General features: G+C 35.6%; 1 protein-coding gene across 6 annotated transcripts; it reads right to left on the minus strand.

The window, feature by feature from the left end:
• Window positions 1–469: 469 nt before the first annotated feature.
• LOC113732554 (uncharacterized) lies at window positions 470–23,488 on the minus strand. Of its 6 annotated transcripts, XM_027258395.2 has the most exons (13): window positions 23,142–23,486; window positions 22,888–22,986; window positions 20,570–20,713; window positions 17,477–18,337; window positions 17,219–17,300; window positions 17,058–17,131; window positions 15,297–16,203; window positions 14,914–15,212; window positions 6,604–6,710; window positions 5,850–6,000; window positions 2,802–2,954; window positions 2,479–2,656; window positions 470–1,592 (listed from the first exon to the last, which is right to left on the minus strand). In XM_027258395.2, the coding sequence occupies exons 1-12, from the start codon at window positions 23,187–23,189 to the stop codon at window positions 2,522–2,524; spliced, it is 3,060 nt and encodes a 1,019-aa protein (XP_027114196.1). In that variant the 5' UTR covers window positions 23,190–23,486; the 3' UTR covers window positions 470–1,592; window positions 2,479–2,521. The 6 variants fall into 6 exon arrangements, 5 of the variants coding, with proteins under 5 accessions (XP_027114196.1, XP_027114195.1, XP_071936659.1 ...); XR_003458800.2 differs by lacking the exon at window positions 470–1,592 and having other exon boundaries at window positions 2,279–2,656; window positions 6,626–6,710; window positions 23,142–23,487; XM_027258394.2 differs by lacking the exon at window positions 470–1,592 and having other exon boundaries at window positions 2,279–2,656.
• Window positions 23,489–24,115: the final 627 nt, after the last annotated feature.

Below are 24,115 nucleotides of genomic sequence, written 5' to 3' on the forward strand. Positions count from 1 at the left end.
ACTGTTCACTAATTACAAATAATTGGGAGGATTGTGTCAAACTAACATATGACTTAACAGTTTGGCAATTTAGAAGCTAATTGCAACTTAGTCCAAAAAGAATGTCTAATTTTTGAGCAGAGTCTCCTGGTGGCTTGGTGGGTGGCGCAATTACTAGCCAATTCTTCTTGAGCTTTTTGTGGGCAAAATATATCATTGAATTTTACTTTTTCTTTTTCCGTTTAGTGTGCATTCGAAATGGTAATTATTTGAAAACATGTAGAAGACCATCAATTACATTAGAAATCATGGTGGCATTGTCACTATGCACGTGCAAAACTATTTGGAAATCCTAAACAATTTACACCAAAACTTGGGAGTTCAGAGAGCAGATGACAAATCTACTATTGGTTTTTGCAAATAAATGGTCAGAGAGCCACTTAACGAGAGAAAACCTAAGGTGGTAATACCACAATACTTGCAAATCATATTCAAATCCAACGAAATTTATTCCAAAATGTTCGGTTCAAAGAGTATAAAACAGATCAACCATTGATGCTCCATAAAGACGATTGAAAAAGCACCAGAGAGGTGGAGATTAAGTTGGCTCCCACCACCATATTTGGACCCACAAAGCATATCAAAACCCAATTAAGCTTACGTTGAAATGTTTGGCTTAAAGGGTAGATCATAAATCTAGCATTTATTCTGCACAAAGATGGCTAGTGTACTGGGATGGAAACTCAAGTCAATACAACCACTACATTCTATTGATGCTAAAAAATATTCAAGTCCTAATAAGCACGAAGCACCCTAGTTGTCGAAGTTGATTGCTGGTTGAAATTTAATATATGGGTTTAGTTGGAAAATCTCCTTGAAGTCGCTATTAAGCTTATAGTCATTTCAATACCTTAATGTGTCCAACTATCTATGAATATTTAAAAATGAGTGGGACATTAATCATGTGGGGAGTTTCAATGCTTAAATCAATCCACTAACTTAAAAGGAAAAATATAAAGTTAAAAGAATAAAAATGACATAGGAAAATGTTCGTCCAGCTATCTACGAATATTTAAAAATTATTCTCATGGGAACCTCCGATACTTAAATCAGTACAATGACTTAAAGGAAAAATATAGGGTTAAAAGAATATAAATGTCATAAGAAAATGTGTAATGAATAGACAATAGACTAACTTGGCCATTTAGCTATTTTATAGAGAGGATATAACGAGCTTTTTACCAAATGGACCTCAATAACCTCGCAGGCCTTAAACTAAAAAATGATCAATGTGTTAATGGCCCATAAATATTATTAGACACATGTCAACATTTGATTGGGCACATAATTTTAGTAATCCAACCTTGTCTTTGTGTTGGTGGGTTTGGGGGGAGCGTAAGAGAAAAGTTCCGACTTCAAAACCTCATACTTACATTAAAAAATAAAAAATGAAAAAAACTTTGCCCAAATTTAACAGTATCTACACCAAAAGTTTCGTCTCAGAGAGTAAATGATGAATCTAGAATCATTTTTGTTTGCAGGTGGCAGGAGCGCTACCAGTCGGGCAAAGACTCAATGCAGCTATTCAGCTCTCAATTTAGATGTTAACGGCCCTTGGAAGTTTTTGACATATCTCAATTAGTTCTCAAAAATAGAATAAAGTGGTCGAACACCTAATGCTTAATGCTCAAAAAAACAAATATATGCTCAAAAGTAAAAACATTTAAAGCTAAACATGTTCAAAAAGTTAGTCATGGAACACACTAATCTTCCTTTCTGGAAAGGAAGAATATTTTTATATAGATGAGCCGACTTTGCAGGATGCAAAAAATGGCCTTTTAGAATAACATAAAAACGTATGCAAATATACGGCACAACTTATTGACAGCTGTACATCCAAAGTCTTTTATTCTGGAGGAAAAGTTAATTGAAGTTTGAGATTTTCTGGAAAAATATGTCTACGACAAGTTTATATTTTGATGTGCTGCATATCAAGAAGGATTACTATACGGTTTTAACTTTTTTTTTCAGGGACAAAATAGAATTTTTCAAACCCCTACTACTAATGGCTTTGTTACTCTCTCTATCTCTCTTCGACTCCTTACCAATACACCTAATGATATTGTTTTAAGACATCCAAAACATATCAATAATTTCTCTCACTACATAGGTTATCCCCCATTGCTGCTAATTTGAGCACCATGTATGTCTATATGTATATATGTGCGTGTATATATGTGTGTGTGTCTACTTTTCCTGGTTGTACTGATGGCAGCTTTCACTATAAAACGAATAGCCATTAGCCTGCCAAATATAAGTCTCATATATCGACAAATTCGGACCAGCTTATTGCATGATAATGATAAACAAAACACCAGCTGCATAAATACTGTTCTGCTAGCTTGTATCATTGGACTCATTGGACTCGTTACCCCAATTAACATGGAATACACTCTAAATAACTTGAATCTCACAAAATACTCAACTACAAAAGCTTACCAGATACTCCCAAGTGCTCCTTTACCACAGAAGAAGCACAGCTTCATATTTCTTCACTTAATTCAATGGAAGCCAAGCAATTTGGAAGCTTTGAAGTGGTCAAACAAGAGGAATTCTTTTTCTCATTGAACGGAAGAAGCTTTCCATTGTGTAAACTCTTAATGATCCAATGACTAGACTGTATCAAAGTGATTATTTAGACACTTCGATATTAGGGAAGAAATCACTACTATGCAGGATAACAAGGAAGAAATCATATCTTTGACTATGCATAAAGTATAAAAAGTTTGGCATGTACTGAACACAGAGCGAGTAGCACTGACCATCATTGGTATCTCATACTCCAAAGCACATTGCTTTAGATGACGTGAAGCCCTGCTCTCATTTTCAACAACAATAGCTCCTAGTGAAATCCTTTCAGTATTGATATTGTCAACCAAAGACTTGAGTGTTTTGAAGACCTTGCCGCCACCATGCTAGACGGCCAATGCAGAAGATTGAACATTTTTAAGATCCACAAGATAACTTTTGAGTAGCAACCAAAAACCAAGCAAAGTAGTGCAACTCAATGATGCCAATGATTACAATTAAGTTGGTTCATGGTATTCCAAAACAAATACTATTTTAGTGGCTATTCTGCAAAAGGTGGGGTGGGCAAAAGCCAGACTATATTTCCCCCTATCTCTTCGCATATTCTGGATGGGGACTGTTTCACTAGCCCAAGTCAAAGGCTCTGCAAATTCCCAGTCTATGGAGAGAATTGATATTGATATTCCTTTTTTTCTCTTGTTTCACGTCTTATTCTTCGTGCTAGTTTTTTAGTCTTTTTCAGTTATCTTGTTTCACAAATAGCGCTTCACTTTTAAAACATATGTTAACTTGAGTTCCCTGGGTTCTTCAGTCTCATCCAACTTAGCTTGCCTTTCTTTAGCACTTCTATATCTTTATCCACATGAGCTTGTGGCTTGAAGAATTTCTGTTGTAAAAATACAACTCCTATTTCAATAATTCCATGGAGATGAAATGGATGAGAATAGGTGAGTCTAATGCAAAAGTTTGTCCATGCTTCTAGAGAGGGCTATCTAGTAAGCAAATACACAGCAGGTAAAGAAGATCAGCAGAAAAAAGAATCATTGAAAAAACTGCAGATGAAAGATCAGCAAATTAAGTACAGGGAACCATGGAAAGATCTGGGGATTCTTCAGAATTTGGTCATATGGTTAAATGCAGCAACCTTCATTAGAAATCATGGAGTAGAAGAATTCACCAGAGTTCCCAAACAGAAATCAGAATGACCAGAAGCAAATTCCTGAGTATGGGAGGAATCTAATACTAGGGAGTAGAATTAAAGACTTAAAAAGTTAAATTGATCAGAAACAATTATTGCAGGAAAAACCATTGGTTACAGCTAACTGGATTACTGTTAAGGCATTATACCAAACTACTTTTAGTTATATTGGAACCTACTATTTCCTTTCCCAGTTGGTTTATGATTTTATTTGATTTCACAAAGACCAAGAATTGCATGTAGATTATGATTATGCTTTAGGGCTAGATGTATGTGAATATAATCTTTCAGCTTTGTGTATTCGTTTTACCTATCCTCAGCTATGCTCAGTAGCTGAATCTAGTAAAATTTTGAGAATTGTCCTCAAAGAAGAACATGAGATATCAATTTCAAGATTACAAAAACGTTCACTGAGAAGAAAATAAAACGGCTGTTGTATTTTCCGAATGCTTCCACAGGAAAGCCCAACATCCTGATACTTTGATATCCTCCTTTCCAAATTATGTGCATTTTACTGAATCTGATTTCATTATGTAAATCTGTGTCAATCTCATTCTGGTAACACAGTGTCTGTTTGATTCATTTAAGCATTATTTCAAGCATAAACTAAGCAGTATGAGAAACGTACCCAGCAAATTTGTTGTTATTTAATATACTAGGACTTCACTTGTTGACATTTGTTATGCACATTTGGTCAGCTTTCATCCAAGGAGATGTATTTTATGTAATGCTGTTGCTCTAGAATCGACTCACTATGATATAAGAAAATATGTAAAAGGAGCCGTGGGTAGACTTCTAAAGGTGAGGTACAATGAGATTCAAAGACAGTTAACAGCCTGTGCAGTTTCCCTAGCCTGAAAGACATTAAAGTGAAAGATACTGAATTACTTCACTGCTGTTTTATGTGTGGCAGGTTTGGGCTTGTCTGGAGAAGTTGTGTAATACATTAAGTCATTCTATAGCCAAATTTAGCTTGAAAGCTTATATACGGAAGGACTGCTATCCATTTTCCTTCTCCAAGAAGCACAATCTCATGTAAACGACACTTATACCATGTTTCAGCTAATAAAAAACCTCATTTGCTTGGAGGGTAAAAAGTAAATATCACCTCATAAAGACTTCAAGTTGTGCTGAGAAGAATGAATTCTTGAGGTAAAAAAACTACTGACAATATGGTACAGAAATGACAATCAAGTCTTATAAAACTTTTTTATAGCCACCTCTGTACTATTTTTTCCTAATCAGACAAACTTGCAGATATGCAGAAAAGGAATTCTTTTATCAGCTACCTGAATTTCTTTTCTAGTTCATGAAAGTCAGATTTTTCAAAAAAGCACTCCAATAAGTTGAAGCAGTAGAAAATTGAATTAAAATTCAGAAGTTTCACAATTCTGTTTAAAGATTAGCTCCACAAAATTCTGTTTCACAATTTTTTTCTGCAGTCTTACCCTTTTTTCAAGTTCACAGAAGTTTTCTTCATTTCAGTCCTGATTCTGTTTAAGCACTAATTCCTGCCCATTCTGCCATTTAACTTCAATTAACAACCATTTTCTTAGCCATAGAATGCATCCTACTAAGTTGTTGGGCTAGTAACAGCTTTGTGCTGCATCATTAGTACAAAAGCAACAAAACAAGCTTCATGAGATCAAGACATTGATTGAGTTGCTCATAAGCTAGAAAGTCAGACAACTTTTGAGGATAATATTGGAAGTTATGACTCATTCTGTTAAAAAATTGAACTAAGTGGGATTATAGCAGTAGAAATTAATACTAGTTTTTAATTTCTGTTAATAAGTCAACATAAGTAATAAACAAAATGCTAAAAAGAACAAAGGCACAGAGAAGGTCTAGAGTGGGAAGAAAATGCTGCATAAATAGTTTTGAGGACTGTGTAAGAATTGTTCAAAAATATGACTTATTTTTCCTCACAGTACTAATAGTATTAGGTAGTCGTTCTGTGAAACAATTGGACTGAAGGGGAGTTGATTAGAGACAAAAGGTAATGGAACATAGAACAGAAAGAGTGCAACATAGAAAATGTGGTTGTACGATATCCTTGACCATATCTTGCACAGATTCTTACCTTGATTATTTTTCCCATCTGAATGCAGAAATTGTTCTTCCCATGCAGCATGATGCCAAAATTATCAAAGATAGGCTGCCGAAAGTTGCAACTGAAAGGTAACCTACTTCTGGTGAAACATCCAGCAAAACTTTCGTGTAAAATGCTATATCTGGGGAAAAAATGGTGAAAAAGCTTAGGATTAAAAAGCAATGCTAATGTGTACCAAATAAGAGATTCAAAAAGGAAAGAAAAAACAAAACAAGGAAACAAAACCATGGGAATAAAAAGTTCAGGACTACTGAATAAGTCAAAAACAGTCAGGCAGAGAATATGCTATATGAGGGTGAACACTACATTCATCTTACTGCTCATATAGTGCAAAGCCATGCAGGCAACGGCAATGTACAGACTTGTAAGACAGTGGGGCTACTTTTGGGACTGCTTAAACGAATGGCTATCATAAATTACTCAACTAATCCCATTACACCCTCTATCAAGACTTGGACAATACTTGGGGACATATACAACAGAAAAAGTCACCCAATGACACAATGACTACAACTCTTCATTTATCTTGATATCATTTTAGTTGTTGAAATCATGAGACAAAAGAAGCTAGACATGCCAATTTTCTAACATTTTATTTAATTCAGTAATAAGGAAAATAAGGATGGTACATAAAAAGCTACGTATCTTGCTTTACATTAGAAAAAGTGCAAGACGATCTAAAAAATGGAAGTAATTGCCAGATTCTGGAATTTTGGGGACATACTGCTGAGGAGGCAAGATTAAACCTGCTACAATTGAATCAGTGAGCCAATCAGCTTTAAGCACAAGGGCATTGACAGCACAACCATATAAAAATTTGATTGTTTCCATCTGGCATTACATCAGAAAATCAATCAGAAACCAACGTAGCTAGAAAACTGTACATTTAATACATTAATAATTCACGGTAGTTATAAGATATGCAAATGCATGATGTGCCTAAGATCAAAATTAGATTTAGTAAGAACTGGATTTTGATCTAAATGCATAGCAATACAATCTTTTTCCAGTTCATGTTCACATTACGAAAAAGTAGAAATAAATTTCTTCTAACTAATGAAAATTCTATCATAGCCTTTAGATAAAATTTATTAAAGTTCTAACAAAATCTACCCTATTTGGCAAGTGAGTTTTTTGGGTGTTTGTCTAAAACTTTACTGTAGCTTACTGTAGAAGTTTTTTAAAAAAATTTTGAAGTGTGCTTTTTTTTTTAATATTTTGAAGTATATAGTTTAAAAACTTTGAAAATTTTTTTGAGGTTACTGTAGCTAAAGTTTTTAAAAAACTTGTAGCGGACAAATTTGGCAAAAAACTTGTCTGCCTCAGTACCTTCAAAGATTGTCTGTCAGTGGATTATCTAAGTAAAATACACATTTCCTCCCTCAACTGCGTCTAGCTCTCACATTACCCTGTCAACCACTAATCGTGACCCTTGCCCTCCCCGTCAACTATATTACCCATTAGCAAACTAATGGCAAACTAGCAAAATACTGATTACCCAAAGTTTACTTTTAATTTACCCAAAGTTTACTTTTAAACCATCACCTCCTCACTCTTTTCTACTCCAGCATTTGTTCCACTTCCCTCTATTATTCTCTCCCTCTTCATCCTCTTGCCAGCTGTTACTACACCAGGACACCACCACAACATGACAACCTCTGCATCCCTACCACCTCATTGTCATAGCATCCCTAATCTGACTTACACAGGACTCAGGATATATGATTTGATATGATATTGTAGATATTAGGAAAGATTAGATTTGATTAGATTTGATTTGCTTTGATTATAGTATCAGATATTAGAAGATTTGATTTGATTATAGATTAATTTAGATTAGCATGATTTTAGGATTAAATTAGGTTATACTTGTGTATATATTTGTATATTGTGTAGTCTAAAAGAATACTGAAGAAGAGTATTTTCTCTCCCTTTTTAGTTTTCATGGTATCAGAGCTTTAGGCTTTGTTATCAGTTTGTCCTCAGACGTGACTATTGAGTCACTTTTAGTTCCTTCTTGTGTGAATTATAATGGCAGATATGATAAGTAGTAATAGAGAGATGAAAACAATAATTTCTGATGTTACTCCAACACCAAATATTACTAAACACAAACTGAGTGAAAAATTTTTTTTGGATTGGAGTAAAACTATTTGGAAACATCTGCGCAGCATCGATAAAGATGATCATCTCACTAATGACCCACCTGTTCATGGAGAAGAAAAGAAGGCATGGCTAAAAGAAGATGCCAAACTATTTTTGCAGATCCAAAACTCTATTGATAATGAGATAGTTAGTCTGATCAATCATTGTGAGTTTGTTAAAGATCTTATGGATTATGTGGCTTTCTTGTATTCTGGTAAGGGTAATTTAAATCATATATATGATGTTTGCAAGGAATTTTACCATCCAGAAAAAAAGCAGAGATCCCTTACAAAATATTTTATGAATTTTAAACGAGTATATGAGGAATTGAAATCTCTCATTCCTTTTAGTACTAATGTAAAAACTCAACAGTCTCAACGAGAACAAATGGCTGTAATGAGTTTTCTTGCAGGATTACCAATTGAGTTTGATGCTGCTCGAACACAAATTCACTCTAGCCCAGAGATTGTTTCCCTCCCTGAAACTTTCACACGAGTGTTGAGAACCGAGAGATCTTTGTCTACTTCTAATGTTACTAGTGCTCTTGTGAGTCGAAGTGGAGCTGGTCGAGGAAATAATAGTAGAAACAGTGGCAAAAATGCGACTGGTGGGACTGCTGGTCATGAACAATACAACTCAAATCAACGAGTCTGTTATCATTGTAAGAAACCAGGCCATACCATACGTATGTGTTGGGACCTTCATGGTAGACCTCAACAGCATCCTCCATTTGCAAAGTTTCGCAAATCAGAAGAACAATTATGTGCCTTCTGACAAATCCATACTCATCTCTGCTGATGAGTTTGCCCGCTTTACTGAGTTACAGGCCTCACAAAAATCTGTTAACCCATCTTCTAGTACCAATCCTCCTATTGATCACTCAAGTAAACCTACAACATGCCTTGTATTTAATAGTATCTAAATTTGGTTTAAAGTATTTTGTCACCTTTGTTGATGACTACTCTCGTGTTACTTGATTATATTTAATGAGAAATCGTTCAGATTTATTTAGTATCTTTTGTTCCTTTTGTGCTGAAATAAAAACACAATTCAATGTGTCTGTCCGCCTTTTGCGAAGTGATAATGCAAAACAATACTTTTCTAAACCCTTTAATTCATATATGCTAGAAAATGGAATCTTTCACCAATCTTCACGTCCTGACACACCACCACAAAATGGTATTGCTAAAAGGACAAGATAGGCACTTATTAGAAGTTGCTAGAGCCCTCCTATTTCACAAGAAAGTTCCTAAACAATTTTGGGCAGATGCTGTTTCAATACCCTGTTTCTTCATTAATCGCATGCCATCTTTTGTGCTTGCTGGTGAAATTCCTTATTCAATTTTGTTTTCAACCCAATCTTTATTCCCCATCGAGCCACGTATATTTGGGTGTACTTGTTTTGTTCATGATACCCGTCTCCAGGTGTCTAAATTAGATCCCAAGTCTCTCAAGTTTGTGTTTCCGGGTTATTCACGTCTTCAAAAAGGGTATAAATGTTATTCTCCAATTTTAGATCGTTATTTAGTCTCTGCTAATGTTATATTTTTGAGACACATCCATTTTTTCTTGAGTCTAATGTCTACAGTAGCAAGGGGGAGGAAGATGATATTCTAGTCTACACTGTTACAACAACTGGTCCTACAAGACCACCAATCACTCAAGTGTATTCTCGTCATCCTAAACACAGACTCACATCCTCCACCACCTTCTCCGTCTACAGATCCGAGTCTTGATCCACTGCTTCCTCAGTCTCCAAATTCCAGTCTTAATTTGCCTATTGCTTTAAGAAAAGGAAAAAGACAGTGCACTTACTCAGTTTCATCATTTGCTTCATATGACCATTTGTCTCCCTCCTTGCATTGTTTTACTGCTGCTTTAGATTCAATATCTCTTCCTCAACACTTATTTGAGGCTTTGGAACATCCTGGTTGGCAGGCTGCTATGGAGGAAGAAATGATGGCTCTAGACAATAATGGTACCTGGGATTGGTTCATCTACCAACAGGTAAGAAATCTATTAGTTGTAAATGAGTGTTTGCTGTTAAAGCCAATCCTGATGGTTCTGTTGCTCACCTCAAAGCTCGTCTTGTTGCAAAAGGGTATGTTTAGACATATTGAGTGGATTACTCACACGTTTTTTCCTGTAGCAAAACTCACCCCTGTTCGATTATTTATTTCCCTTGCTGCTACTGATAATTGGTCTTTGTACCAGTTAGATGTTAAGAATGCATTCCTTCATGGAGATTTGCAAGAGGAGGTTTATATGGAGCAACCACCTGGGTTTGTTGCTCAGCGGGAGTTTGGTAAGGTTTGTAGACTCTGCAAGTCATTATATGGCTTAAAACAGAGTCCTCATGCTTGGTTTGGGAGATTAAGTGAGGTGGTTCAAGAGTTTGGCATGAAGAAGTGTAATTCTGATCATTCCGTCTTTTATCAACAATCTAAAGTAGGTCTTATCCTACTTGTTGTTTATGTTGATGTTATTACTGGTAGTAACACTGCAACTATTGCAGCTCTTAAAAATTTTCTTCAATCGCACTTCCAAATAAAGGATTTGGGTATGTTGAAATACTTTTTAGGCATTTGAGGTTACAAGGAGTAAACGAGGTATCTTCTTATGCCAAAGAAAATATGTCCTTGATCTTTTGAAAGCAATAGGAAAGCTAGGTGCCAAGCCATGTAGTGCACCAATGATCCCCAACATGCAACTTACAGCAGATGATGGGGAGTTATTCTCAGATCCTGAAATGTACCGGAGATTAGTGGAGCAGTTGAATTATCTTACTGTGACTCGTCTGGACATTGCATATCCAGTTAGTATTGTGAGACAATCTATGTCCTCACCAAGAACCACCCATTGGGCAGTTTTAGAGCAAATCTTATGTTACCTTAAAGGAGCTTCAGGACGTGGTATACTATATGGTAATCATAGCCATTCTCATGTTGAATGCTTCTCAGATGCAGATTGAGCAGGTTCTAAAATTGATCAAAGATCTACAACTGGATATTGTGTGTTCGTTGAAGGTAATTTGGCATCATGGAAAAGTAAGAAACAAAATATAGTATTTCGCTCAAGTATAGAGTCTGAATACCGGTCTATGGCACAGTCCAATTATAAGCTTATATGGATACGTCAATTATTGTGTGAGATGGGAATCAATAATTCACTTCCAATGAAGTTATGGTGTGACAATCAAGCTGCCCTTCATATAGCATCAAATCTAGTTTTTCATGAGAGAACAAAGCATATCTAAGTTGATTGCCACTTTGTTCGTGATAAAATTCAACAAAACCTGATCTCAACCAGTCATGTGAGAACTGGAGAGCAGTTAGCTGATTTTTTCACTAAGCCTCTAAGTGGTCCGAGAGTTGATTATATTTGGGGCAAGATGGGCATGGTTAACATCTATACTCCATCTTGAGGGGGAGTGTTGAAGATATGTGATCTGATATTGTAAAAATCATAAATATATGATTTGATACTGTAGATATTAGGAAAGATTAGATTTGATTAGATTTGATTTGCTTTGATTATAGTATTAGATATTAGAAGATATGATTAGATTATAGATTGATTTAGATTAGCATGATTTTAGGATCTAAATTAGGTTACACTTGTGTATATATTTGTACATTGTGTAGTCTAAAAGAATAATGAAGAAGAGTGTTTTCTCTCCCTTTTTAGTTTTCACTCTTGCCAGCTGTTACTACACCAGGACACCACCACAACATGATGACCTCTACATCCCTACCACCTCATTGTCATAGCATCCCTAATCTGAGTTACACAGGACTCGGAAGGCAATGCAAACGTAATGCTGAAAAACTGTGGTCTCTCCCAACATGGATTTAGATACAAAGCCCCAAAGCCACTTTTGTCACCTAAACTTCCTAATGCACCATCAATTCTCCTAATTAGCTTGAAAAAATAAAAAAACACTTAAAAATTCCCAGTTTTAAACATGATATTTGCCCCTCAAGTTCCACCAATCTCACACTCCCACACTCCATGATATTAACTGATGATATTACTATTCCTAAATTAATGTCATACTTAATTCTATCTCCCGCTCCTTTTTGGAAACTATTCCAGTTTTTTTGGTAACCAAAATTTCCCAAAACTATGAAGACATGGCCTCATAAATTCTGGGGTGTTTGTGTTTGTTAATCCCCAGAATGGACCCAAGGGGTTTGATTGCCAAGGAGAATCTTACTCCAGTTTAGAGGGCTCTGTTTTGACTCTAAGAAGTTGTTGACACCTGAGTGCAGGTGCAACTTGGTTTCAGAAACCTGGTTTCTCATACAGGGATGATGGTGAAGAATATTCTGAAGGATGAGAGGAAGAATTGGGTATGAATGCTAGTGCACTTTTCAGAAGTGAGGGATGGGCTGACTGGCAGGCTCAAGCAGTTGGTGGTGGCTTGTTTTGTCAGTGAAGAAGTTTGGTTGGAACAGGGTGGGATTAAAGGGCTAAACTCAAAGGACTGGAGAGGTATAGTCAGGGGAGGGCAGTGAGGGAAGAGCACAAGTCGGTGGTAATGGGTTCATTTTGTAAGCCCCTGCATGATCATGTTTAGAACTGTATCCTACAAAAATGCTGCTCAGTAACTAATGCTGCTCAGTAACTATTTTGCAATATCAGGCATCTAAATGTCTTTGCCTACAACAACAGAGATGCATAATTCACCTGCCGCATACGATTCTTATCGTATTCTGTTTCGAAGTACCTGTGTTGATCTAAATTTTTGAAATCAATATGATGGTGCCAGTCTTGACGTTTATAGCTAAACTTCAACGATTGCCAAGGTAGAACTACTTCTATGGTCACTTTTAACTAATTCTAGGCTTCCCCTAATACAGAACATGAAAACAGGCAGACTGTAAAGTGTCATCTCCATTATGTAAGTAACAGACAGTTATACTCCCTGAACACCTTCAAAAAATGTCAAAGCCTTTTACCATGTGTATATTAAGTAATTTAGATGCTAATCCAACTAGCTCCAGACACTGTCGAGCACACTTGGTCAGCCAATAAGATGGAGGTAAATGGACATCCCCTGTTGAGCAAAAATACTTCCGAAAGCTACAACAATCCTTCTTCAACCACACTATTAACAAAAGATGCACAAAACTCACTGACTGGGGATAGAAACCCCTTTAGAGATAGAGGCGAGCAACAAGAACACTATTGTAACAAAAATTGGTAGAAAGGTGCAGTTGATAATTCTGAACATTACTTACTCTTAACAGACCAAACATAGTAAGCTTTACCTCTACTGGAGCTTCCCATTACTGATTTAGATCACACAACAAAAGACACTAAATGCCCACCAAATCTTGTTTTACAAACAATAAGAAGAGCTATAAGTTCTGTGTAATTTGCCTTTGGTACCTACTATCCAAAAGTTCCAAGTTTAATCACTATCAAAGCTACCCTTTCCTAAATCGGTTTAACAAATTTTATCACAGTCACCTTCTAACTTTGCTAAAAATTTCTCTTTTCAACCAATAACTTTTCTCATTCATACATTCACTTTGCCCAGGTCAAAGAGAACTCAAAATAAAGTGTTGACAAGGTTGCTAAGGAGAGAGTAAGAAAGAGAACAGGATCTCCTTGGGCATAACCTTGACCTAGACTTATGTTCTCCTAATGCTGAGCTAATAGATACATTATTTGATGTAAGCATTTCAAAATAGATTACTATTGATTTAGCAAGAGGAAAGAGGATTTTATGATGCCATGCAGAAACAAAAAACGTGAGCTGAACTCCAAGTTAACAAATTAACAACTGAGCAAGAGAAGCTCTGATCAGTTGATTTCTCTGCTTTAAATCCGGGTCTAGGACAATTTGATAATTGTTCACCAAGAAATCTGAGAGGTGCTTTCTCTTAAGGTCTACATTAGGAGAAAACCAGCTCCAACATGACATGAGATTGAAATAGGCCCAACTTGGGAACTCTGCAAGCCCCAATTCTGTTGGACAGTCCAAGAGTGATCTTTTAGCATCCCCGGCCCAAATTTTACTTGTTAATATTGGCTAATTGAGGCCTTGTTTTTGAGTTTATGCATTGTAACACTAGCACTTCCAGAAAAACACTTAGCAGTAAAGCTCTTTGAACTAAATAACCAAGCTAATGTTACATAGTAGATTACTTCATAGTGAAGTAGAATCAACTAATGGTTGTATACAAGGTCCAACTGCTCTAAAAAAGGGATGCAGCTCACTGTAAAGAAAAGCTTTTGTCAAAAATAACATTTGGTGAGATACAAACCTCTAAGGAACGATTCCTTTGTTTCCTAGGAAGAGTTTGCTAGTTTCCTTTGATCCCAATGTCTCAAAATCCCTTTTTTTTATTTCATCCATACTATTGAAATAGATTTGTTCCCTTAGCATCTTGCATTCAAAATTTAGTTTAGATTCAAGAAAAAACCACTGCATCAAATCAGTAAATTCCTAAAAAAGTATGAAGTCCCACTGAAACTGACTGAACTGACAAAAGTTCTGTCAAATTATACAGCATACGCTCCTAGATACTCCATGAGCAAGACTAAATAGTAACTGGCATAATAGTACGAGTAGCATATACCTTAAATAATCCAACCTGAAGTCAAATTCCAAACTATGCTCAACTTCCTCAGGTATTTAGAATGTTACATTAGTTCCATCAGTCTGAAAGAAACTCTGCCCCAATCAGATGAGACAGTTCAGTCCCTTTTCGTTTTGTCCTGAATTACATGATACCTTACGCACTCATGCCCCCCAACCCAAATTCATAGTTGGAACTTCCCAATGGTCAAAGATGCAATAGAAAAAGTTCTAATAGTAAATGAAGAGTGGAAATGTCAAACCTTAATTGTAAGATAGATGTACATCTCCATCACTAACCTTCTTTGAGCTTAGGACAATAGGAAGCTTGTGAGAACTGAATCTTGAGATTCTGTTGCCTCTGGATTTTGGAGAAGGGATGTCAGAAAGAATTATGCCACCATATTCTTTAATTAGACCCTCAAATTGCTTTTCCTTTTGAATAGAAAATCCTGTTAGCAAGAACTCCATATTCCGGAATAGAAGCCTTAGCCATTTATTGCTGAAACAATTTCTTTGACACCTTCTCTGCTCCTGACCTCCAGAGTCGCAATGTCGATTAGTAGTTCTCAATTTTTTACTAGCTCTACTTGTATGAGCTACAAAAAATACAGCAATAATTCTCATGATAATCTCTCAAACGTTTAAACTAAGGCTAAAAGACTGAACGAAATCTTTCTTACAATCCTTTAGTGATGCTCGGTGCTTTGAAAGTTTCTTCTTTGGGAAATTATTGGTGCCAGTGTCCACAAAATGTACACGCTTCCTTGCTGGTATTTGGGAAGAATTTTGATTTTCACAAGTAGACTGCACCTTAGGCAGCTTTTTGTTATGCGCAAAAACCTCAGAGCCACCCTGCATTGCAGACTTTTCTTGTCTGTGGTCAAGTATAGGAGTTGACATCTTCTCATTATTCCATAAATACATGGTAAAAGGACCATTCTCCACAGGCTTGTTGAAGCTTTTAATGCCAGTCAAATTGGAGAAAGGATTCTCCATCATTGACAATTTTGGCATGGTTTCAGTTGGAAAAGTTCCACGGCAAGAATTTTCTTTCGCCAAAGAACCACCAGGATTACCAGCCATTACGCTATAAGGTTTCAGAGAGGTGAACTGGCGATGAACCACAGGCAGCAATTCAGAATAGGTCACTGGGACAATATGCTCTTCAGCATGAACCAACTCAACTGCAGTAGATGTCCTCTGCAAATTGTCTGTTGTATATTCTGGCTTTGCTATGGAACAATTTCCAGAAATGTCACGTTCATGTTTCAAAAGTGCAGTGGAGCAAATGTTTTCCAATGAGAAACTACAGGCAACAACCGAGCAAAGAGGATCACCAACTGATAGGCTTGAACATCTCATGACATCCTGAGAGTTTATTTCCCTGTCTGCTTTGTTGCAATAGATTTCAGAAGGAATGCTTGCTTGAGAACTGGGGTTGGTTCTTTTAGATCGTTTCTGAAGAACTGAGTTCTCATCTAGAGCAACATCAGCAGATTCTGATAAATAGCTCATCTCATTCACAAAAGGTTTAGGAATGCCTTGAATCTCTCGATGTTCCATTTGAGCAAAGGGCTTCTCGTCCACCTAGGTATTGTGAAAATTCATTATTCTAAAGAATCCAATTGGAGAAAAAGTTTATACAAAAATAAGTCTCTAACTTCTTGTGGATTATAATTTACTAGCTAAAAGGTTAATGCCAAGTGCATACAAACTATAAGTCAGTGAAGTCCTTAATTTCTAGAAAAGAGCATGCAAAAGAGAAATAAACAAAGCAAGTCTAAAGCACTGAGACAAGTAATTAATTTCTATATAAACTTCTGGAGTTTGTTGCTGGGTATTTGATGCTAAAAAGTACCAGAAATTCACGTCTAGAGCACATAAGTTAATGCTGCTAAATTGATGGGATGAAGTATAAAATGTTCATACCAGAATTAGTGAAAACGACTTTTTATAGCTGGAAAGAAGAAAAATCAGCACAATACAATCAGAATGCAAAAATATATCGCTGGAAAGAACCAAATTTTAGCAAATGGTAGACTCTGAATCACATGCTGAGGTATCCACTCGTGTTATAGACTAACAATTATAAAATTTTGCAATTTCCTGCACAAAGGCTAACAAATTTTCTGCAGCCCTACGATCGCATACAAAGGCTCTATCCTTGTAAAACATGCTGTGGCCTCTGGAGTTACAAATGGAGCAAGTTTATTATTGCATCAATACTTTCCATTCGCATTTTGATATTTCGTATTGCTTCTCAAAAGCACAAGTTTAAAAACCAGAGAAAAATGTATGAGGAAGTATTCTCCCCATGGAAATTTAAGCTTTCACATTTCTTACAGTGTAAACAATTTGTAAATAGCAATTACTAAAGAAGGTATAACAATGTAAATGGAAGAAGGATGGATCTGTAAAATGTAATTTACTCTAATAATCACCTTCCATGCCCAACCACCTAACCAACGACTTTGAAATCTTCTCGGAAGAAAATTCACTGCAGTACTATATTTTTCTGCAAAGAGAAATGAAAGAAAAAGATAAGCAGAAGTACTTTGTCTTGATGGAATGATGAAGAGCCAGAAGGAAGCACAAAGTTCACCAGAAGCTTCAGAAGTCCTAGTGAAAGAAGACTGTGCATGTGCATGACGGCAATCATCCTTACCCACACCATAGTCAGCTAGCTGCATCGAGGAAGCAAAATTTAATTATTTTTTAATAGAAGTTATGAATGTAATAATTCCAATAAAATCGTTAATCTTATGTTATTCTTGTAATTTTATTAACAATTTCATTGATCAGCTAAAGCGAACATATGCTTTACATGTTAAACTAAATTTGAACTTTACAAGTGATCTACCTCCACTGAAGCTGAAACTTGAAGATTTTCCTGCTCTGAGCAATCCACTGGAGAACTAGTGGAACAATCTTTACTGGCTGAATCCAAGCATACAGAAGAGTTCTTCAGAAGTTCCTTGCATCTATTACCACAGAAAATTTCTGAAGCTGAAATCTCTTCCACTTTCATTTCATCATGTAAGCCCTTGTCTGCTATTTGTACCTCAACATCATCAAGAGTTTTCACAAAACCAATAGCCTCTTCATGTTCCGAATTTCCTTCATGTCTATGATTTTCCGAGTCGAAAGTATCTTTAACCTGAGATACGTCGTTTTCATGTATTGAGGGATCAACTATTGACAAACCAACATTCTCATACGCATCTTCCACAGTCAAATCATGCATGACTGAATGGAAATCCATTTCACCTATGTGCATAGATGAACATTGAGAGGTCTCATTCCAAATATCGAGCCGTGCTTGCTTCAGCTGAATTGCAGCTTCCAATACCATTGTAGCCAGAAAAGGTTTTGTAACTATTCCAGTCATAATTTCGTGAATTACCAGAGCTTCAGATGCTGCAATAGACAGTTCCACTGCTTCACTGATATCATCAACTTGACAAAATCCAACATTTCCTTCGTGCCTCGGAATATGGTTTTCATTAAGACATCTAGAATTTGGAGAATGATTGACAAAGAGAGGATTGCATCCCACATCGGAGTGGTTGATTTTCCCTTCCGAAACTACTGACATTCCAACAGGTTGCTTCAAGACTGCCCTATTTGAAACAAGCCCTTGTACTTGAGATGAATCTTTTAGGGGATTTGCCAGGCACTCAGAGTTAGAATCAGCTGATAGGTGAAGATGGAAATTAATCACCTACAAATGACAAGAGACTTCAACTTACTGGATAACAGCTAAAAAATCACCAAAGAGGTACAGAAAGAAAGGTGGCAACAATAGCTGGTAAAACAAAGAAACTACTGCTAAGTTCATGCTCTTTTCCAAATTCTCCATTGAACCTTTCTGTTTTCTTTTTGATGGACATTCAAAGATAAAAAAAAAAACTAAATAAGTTGTAAGAAGAATTCTGGTAAAACCTTTCAGCCCTAAGGCAAAAAGAAAACACATCAACAACTATTAAGCTTTGACATGTCTGCTGTTTCTCACTCTTAGCAACCATCCCCACAACCGTCACAACTCTGCCTCCAACACCTTCTTTTTGTCCTTGTAGCTATTGTTTTTCTCCTTTTCACTGGCCCAGTTACAGATAGCTTGAACTACACCCATTTTACAGCCTAAATGGATGTCATTTCATATGAAACGTATTCTCTTTTCATCAGGCTTCTTAAACTTATTTCTGTTGACAAGCACAACTTAGTTTGAAGATTTGCAGACGTGAATGGGAGAAAAAAATTTTAGTAAATCAGTAATTTTCTCCTTCCCAGTCTCTTCAATGAGACGTCGCAGCATTAATATTAGAATGATAAAGATCCCTTCTTAGTTGCTTTAATTCAAGAGGAAATTCAAGTACAGATAGAGATATGTATAACTCATCAATTTAACCTGAAGCTAGGAAAATAATAATAATACAACTATAGTTTCACCAAAAACTGGACAGTCTCAATGAGAAGGTAGGCCCCCCCCCCTCATTATGATGATAATTTGATATCTACATAACAGCATTGCAATGGTTATTGATACAGGTATAAAAGAGAAAATCATACCAGAGCATTCAAAATGATGGATTATCAAACACACCAATTTCCAGAAGCTTGTACAAATAGCATGCAAAGGGTAGAATTAGCTCTAGACCATCAGGAATTTGAGTGAAGAGTGAATTTAACAGCTAAAAATAGAAGAATATTAGCAGCCTTAATAAAATTGTTTTGGGAAAAGAATTGCATCACTGAAATAAAAGCATCTCCTTGTGGTGAAAAAGAGAGGTGTAACGTGGGAAACTCTAGCAAACATTTTATCTGGTCTGTGAGACGACAATCATTCAAACCCACTATTCGCATAACCATGAGGCCAACTCTCATATTTAAACCAAGTATTGACATAACCATTCGTCCAATCTCATTTTCGTTGAATCCATATCACTGATTACAATGCTTGGTATGTGACTCAGGAAATGACGATTGTCACCGCAATCAGATAATAATGCATAGTAATGCCATGAAAGCAAATTTATTATCTTTTATATAGCAGTTTTTTTTCCCTTCTCAAAATTCTAAAACACGCAGAGGCAGTTCACATAAAGCCCAATCATACCTATTTAACCTCATCCTAAAGCTTCTGCATTGGCCTCAAACAAGGTTAAGCAGAATCTTAAATTGACCATAAATAAATCTTGAAATGGTCAAAATCAGACTAAATAAGTGCAGAACAACTCATAAAGCAGTTTATCAAAGCTAAAATCCACTCAAATAAACCTTGAAAAAAAAAAAAAATAAGAAACGAAAAACTGAGGATAAAACTATAAAACTAGACATGCAAAAGCCAGTTAGATTTTTCCGCAAATAAAGTTTAAATGCACTTTCTTTGTATCCATAGAAAGGTGTTGTTTTACTCGAATGCATATACATAAAGTCAAAGACTATCATCATATTCGTTGTAGCACCAGAATGTCTTAATGTTAAGTAACACAATTCTAGTGATCGATAAGACCAGAACTTGACACCATTATCTAGTACTTTCCAAAGCATTATAAGCTCATAATCAATTATCTAGAAAATCCTATACCAATAAGAGTAAATTTTTAAAAGAAAAAAATGCATAAAAGTATCAATTTTAATAGCTGACCAAGCCCATATTTGTCTCACAGCTTAACATGTTTAGATATCCAAATGTCCCAAGAAAAGTATCAGACAAAGAGAAATCCCCAAATTCTTTGACAAATAGATAAACAACAAAGATACTGATGCCAAAGATTAAATACTTCAAATGTAAAGCATAAGACTATAGTCTCTGGTTTCACTTAAAACCACATCCAAGAACAAAATCTGTTCACAAAGAACATACAGTATTATCAAGTATGAGATATTTACTGAAAAGATTTCTTTTTTGACAGGAACACTTCATTCTCTCATGAACGCATAAAGAACTTACATTATCATTAGACGCTGCAAAGCAATGAGGTGAAATTTCATCCTCAGATAACAACAAATGACAACTCTTATAACCACCTTCACCACTTCTTGACAAATTGGCATTTTCCTCCTTGTTGATCTCTTGCTGCAACAATTGCAATTCCTGTAACATTGGAATCATAGTTAATGATTAATATCATCTTTCAACCCTGACTGTAAGCAACAAATATGGCCGCAATCTCTGAATGAAGTCTAGTCATATTTTCTCCTTTTTCATGTGTTGTGGTTTTAGCAATTAATGGTTGAATGTGGGAGTTTGATTTAGGTGATTTAAATTTTCTTTACGAAGTTAAGCTCACTATGAAATGCTAAATCATATTTCCAAAGATGAATGCCTCTTCTAGAATTATTGAGGCTGTTTATGTAACACCAGAAACTGAGTTTTATTTGAGGAAAGACCGATCAAGTGAACTTTTGTGGAATGAAGAATATGATTCGGTAAACTTTTTTGCCTGACTTTTAAAAATAGAAAAAGAAAGGAAAGAAAACTTCATGAGATGGCTTATAAATAGAAATTAAATTAAACACGAAAGGAGACAAAATATTCAGCTGGGAAACTTTTCGATTGAATGTTTTGGGAAATCATATATTAGGTGTAAGGATGACACTAAGAAGTTTAGAGAAAAAATAAAATAAAGGATGACATTAAGAAATAGACGGAAAAAACAATTCATGAGGTGGTTTATATAAATCAAATTTGAGAAGAATAGGTAATAAATACAGAACTAGGAAATGGTTCAATTGATTATTTTGGGATATTACATGTTAAGTATGTGTGATGTTAGAATTGATATTAAACAAGGAAAACCAAATGACTCACTAATCAGTCCACCAAAACAGAATGAACAAAGGTTGAGAAAATGTTGGGAAACAATATAGATTCAAGAAAAAAATGGTAAATGAAATATTAGAAAGCAAATGTGTACAGTCAGCACCTACATTTGGAAAAAATTAATTCCTTCTCAAAACATTACAACAAAATAAAGCTTAAAAAAAGAAGAAAAATAACCAAGAATATTTATGGAAACAAGGAAACGGCATATTCAAGATCAGTAATCAACTTTATGTACCTTTGTTCACATTAACAAAAGTTTTATTTCTCCAAAACCAGCAATGTTTAAGTTAATATAGTCCTGTTCAATATACATCCGGTAATTCACAAAAGAAAAGAACTGCAGTAGAATAATACTATGCCAACAATACTTCTATAGTCATATATACAAATTTGGGTTGTTTATTATGCAGGCTTCAGGATAAAAATATATGGTTATGAACAACCAAGAACAATTGGACAGCTGACTAAGGAATAAAGAAGAACATCTGGCATCATTAGTGTTGCATTTTCACATCTTTCACCTATAGCTTGAATTCTTTACTCTGTATTTTGATTTGTTTGAGCCTTATAGTCTTCACTGTAGCAAGATAAGGAGAATTATGTGCAATTAAATTTGTAAATTAGGCTTACAATGTTTTAAGTATGCCTTAATTCAATCTTTCGTTATCTATGCAGCAAAACTGTCAACACAAGCAGCAGAGATATGTATCACTCTTGTAATGTCTAGGTGAGCAATAAACAGAGAAACATCCATATCTCAAACTCCTGCTGGTTAAACCAAATTTTATTTTGTCAGACTTTTTTTTTTAATTTTTTTTGGCTTCAACTTTCGAAGATTAGAGTATAATCAAGTAGGCAAAATTGATTTTACTTGTCCAAATATAGAGATTATTCGTCACCTCTTGGGCTTCTGACAGACTTCTTGGTCCAACTAAACAAATTCCAAAGCACCAAATAGTTCATAATCTATCTGATTCCCCGGCAAGCTATTCCACTTTTGCAGTCTTAACAGCCTAATACTATATGCTCCTTGATGCTGAATTATCCCATTACATATTAAAAATTTTCTGATTAAGGAGCCAGATGAACGCATAACATCATTAAGTATGCCCTAGTTTCTATAATGAAATGATCAACCAAAAAATGATAATATTATGCATCCAGGCTCTGGAGTTGGAAAATCTCTCCACTGTCAACTTTAAGAATTTTGACCAGGACAATAATTCTTTCACAAGGGCAATAATTCTCTGCCTGTTCATATATTTGATGATTCCATTTCTTGAACTGTATAGTGGCATTAACTACCCGCTTTCGAACACCATATTAAAAAAAAAGTAAATAGGCAAACATAAGCATCAATTTGATTGGTCCCAGAATAATCAGTCAAAAAATAACTTTACATAATCTGAGAAGACAAAATTATTTTTAAAAAAATGGCAAACCTTAACACGTTGGTCGAAAGGGGTCTCTCCTCCATTGATGCCCTCATTAAATGGTTCCACATTCTGTTGCTGAAGCCAAATAGGGAGCCAAGCCGCATCCTACACAGCAAGATTATACAACATGCTTAACAGGTTATACCAGCCAATAGTATAGAAACCGGAAAGTGATGTGAATAGAATCAATCGACGTCATCAAAATTCGAGAACTTAAAATCGAATATCAGCCATTGAAATGGAGGGTTTCTAGTTGATACCTCCGAGAATTGAGCAGGGCGAAACGCTTCTAAGGCTGGACTCCCCATCGAAAACCTATTGAGTCAAAAAGAATCTGTGTCTCTTTCTTTCTGGTTACCAAACTGCGCCAATAGTTGGCGCCAAAACGGCATTTCTACAACCTACGTTCCCCGGGCAAATGGTTTTTTTTTTTCAGTAAAGATGGGTTTAAGGTCCAACAGGAAACTGCCGAGACGAGAAATTTTAATTTGGAGCAATTACTTGGCATGGCTAACAGCTGGTCCAACGAAAAATTTTCATGTGGATATAAACATCAAACTTAGCTATTTTACATAATCAATCGGGTCGGGAGGATAAATAAAAAGACTTTAAATTCAAATTCTTCCACTTATACTAAAAAAATAAATAAATAGGGTCCATTTGATATATTAAATTGAATTAATTAGGCCTTGTATTTGTACATGGAATTCTATTATTTTTTATTTTTTCCAGAAACATGAGCTTTGTTTATATTCTATATTAAAAGATTTACAAAAGATATACATTTATTGGGCAGGTACTCAAGCATCATCCTTAGCTTTCATTTGCAGCCAAGGGGGGAAACATTTGTTTCTAGCAAACATCATACTTAAGTTTTGAGGCAAATTTTGCCATTGAAGACATGGTTTCCTTGTTTTCTAACAAAAGGAAATACGTAATCGCTATGGCCATTCTTTAGTCTAGTTATGTCCTATATAAAACATTGAGGTAACTACTCTTCGTGTGTCCAGAGTTAATTTTTGCCACCATCTACTTGCAATCTGACTGAAATAAATCGTTGTTCCATTCTTTCTGTTATGCTCTATGTATTGTTATTCTTAAGGCCCACGCTTTTGCATAATTATTGATACGAACCCCATTGAAGAAACGAAATTCGCGAACAACAAGTCCGAACCTTTGGTGATTGACACAAGTTTTTGCCAGCAAAATTCCTATACGGACCCTTCTAATCCCC

The sequence above is a fragment of the Coffea arabica genome, chromosome 2e, assembly GCF_036785885.1.
Source record: "Coffea arabica cultivar ET-39 chromosome 2e, Coffea Arabica ET-39 HiFi, whole genome shotgun sequence".
NCBI classification, from domain to species: Eukaryota; Viridiplantae; Streptophyta; class Magnoliopsida; order Gentianales; family Rubiaceae; genus Coffea; species Coffea arabica.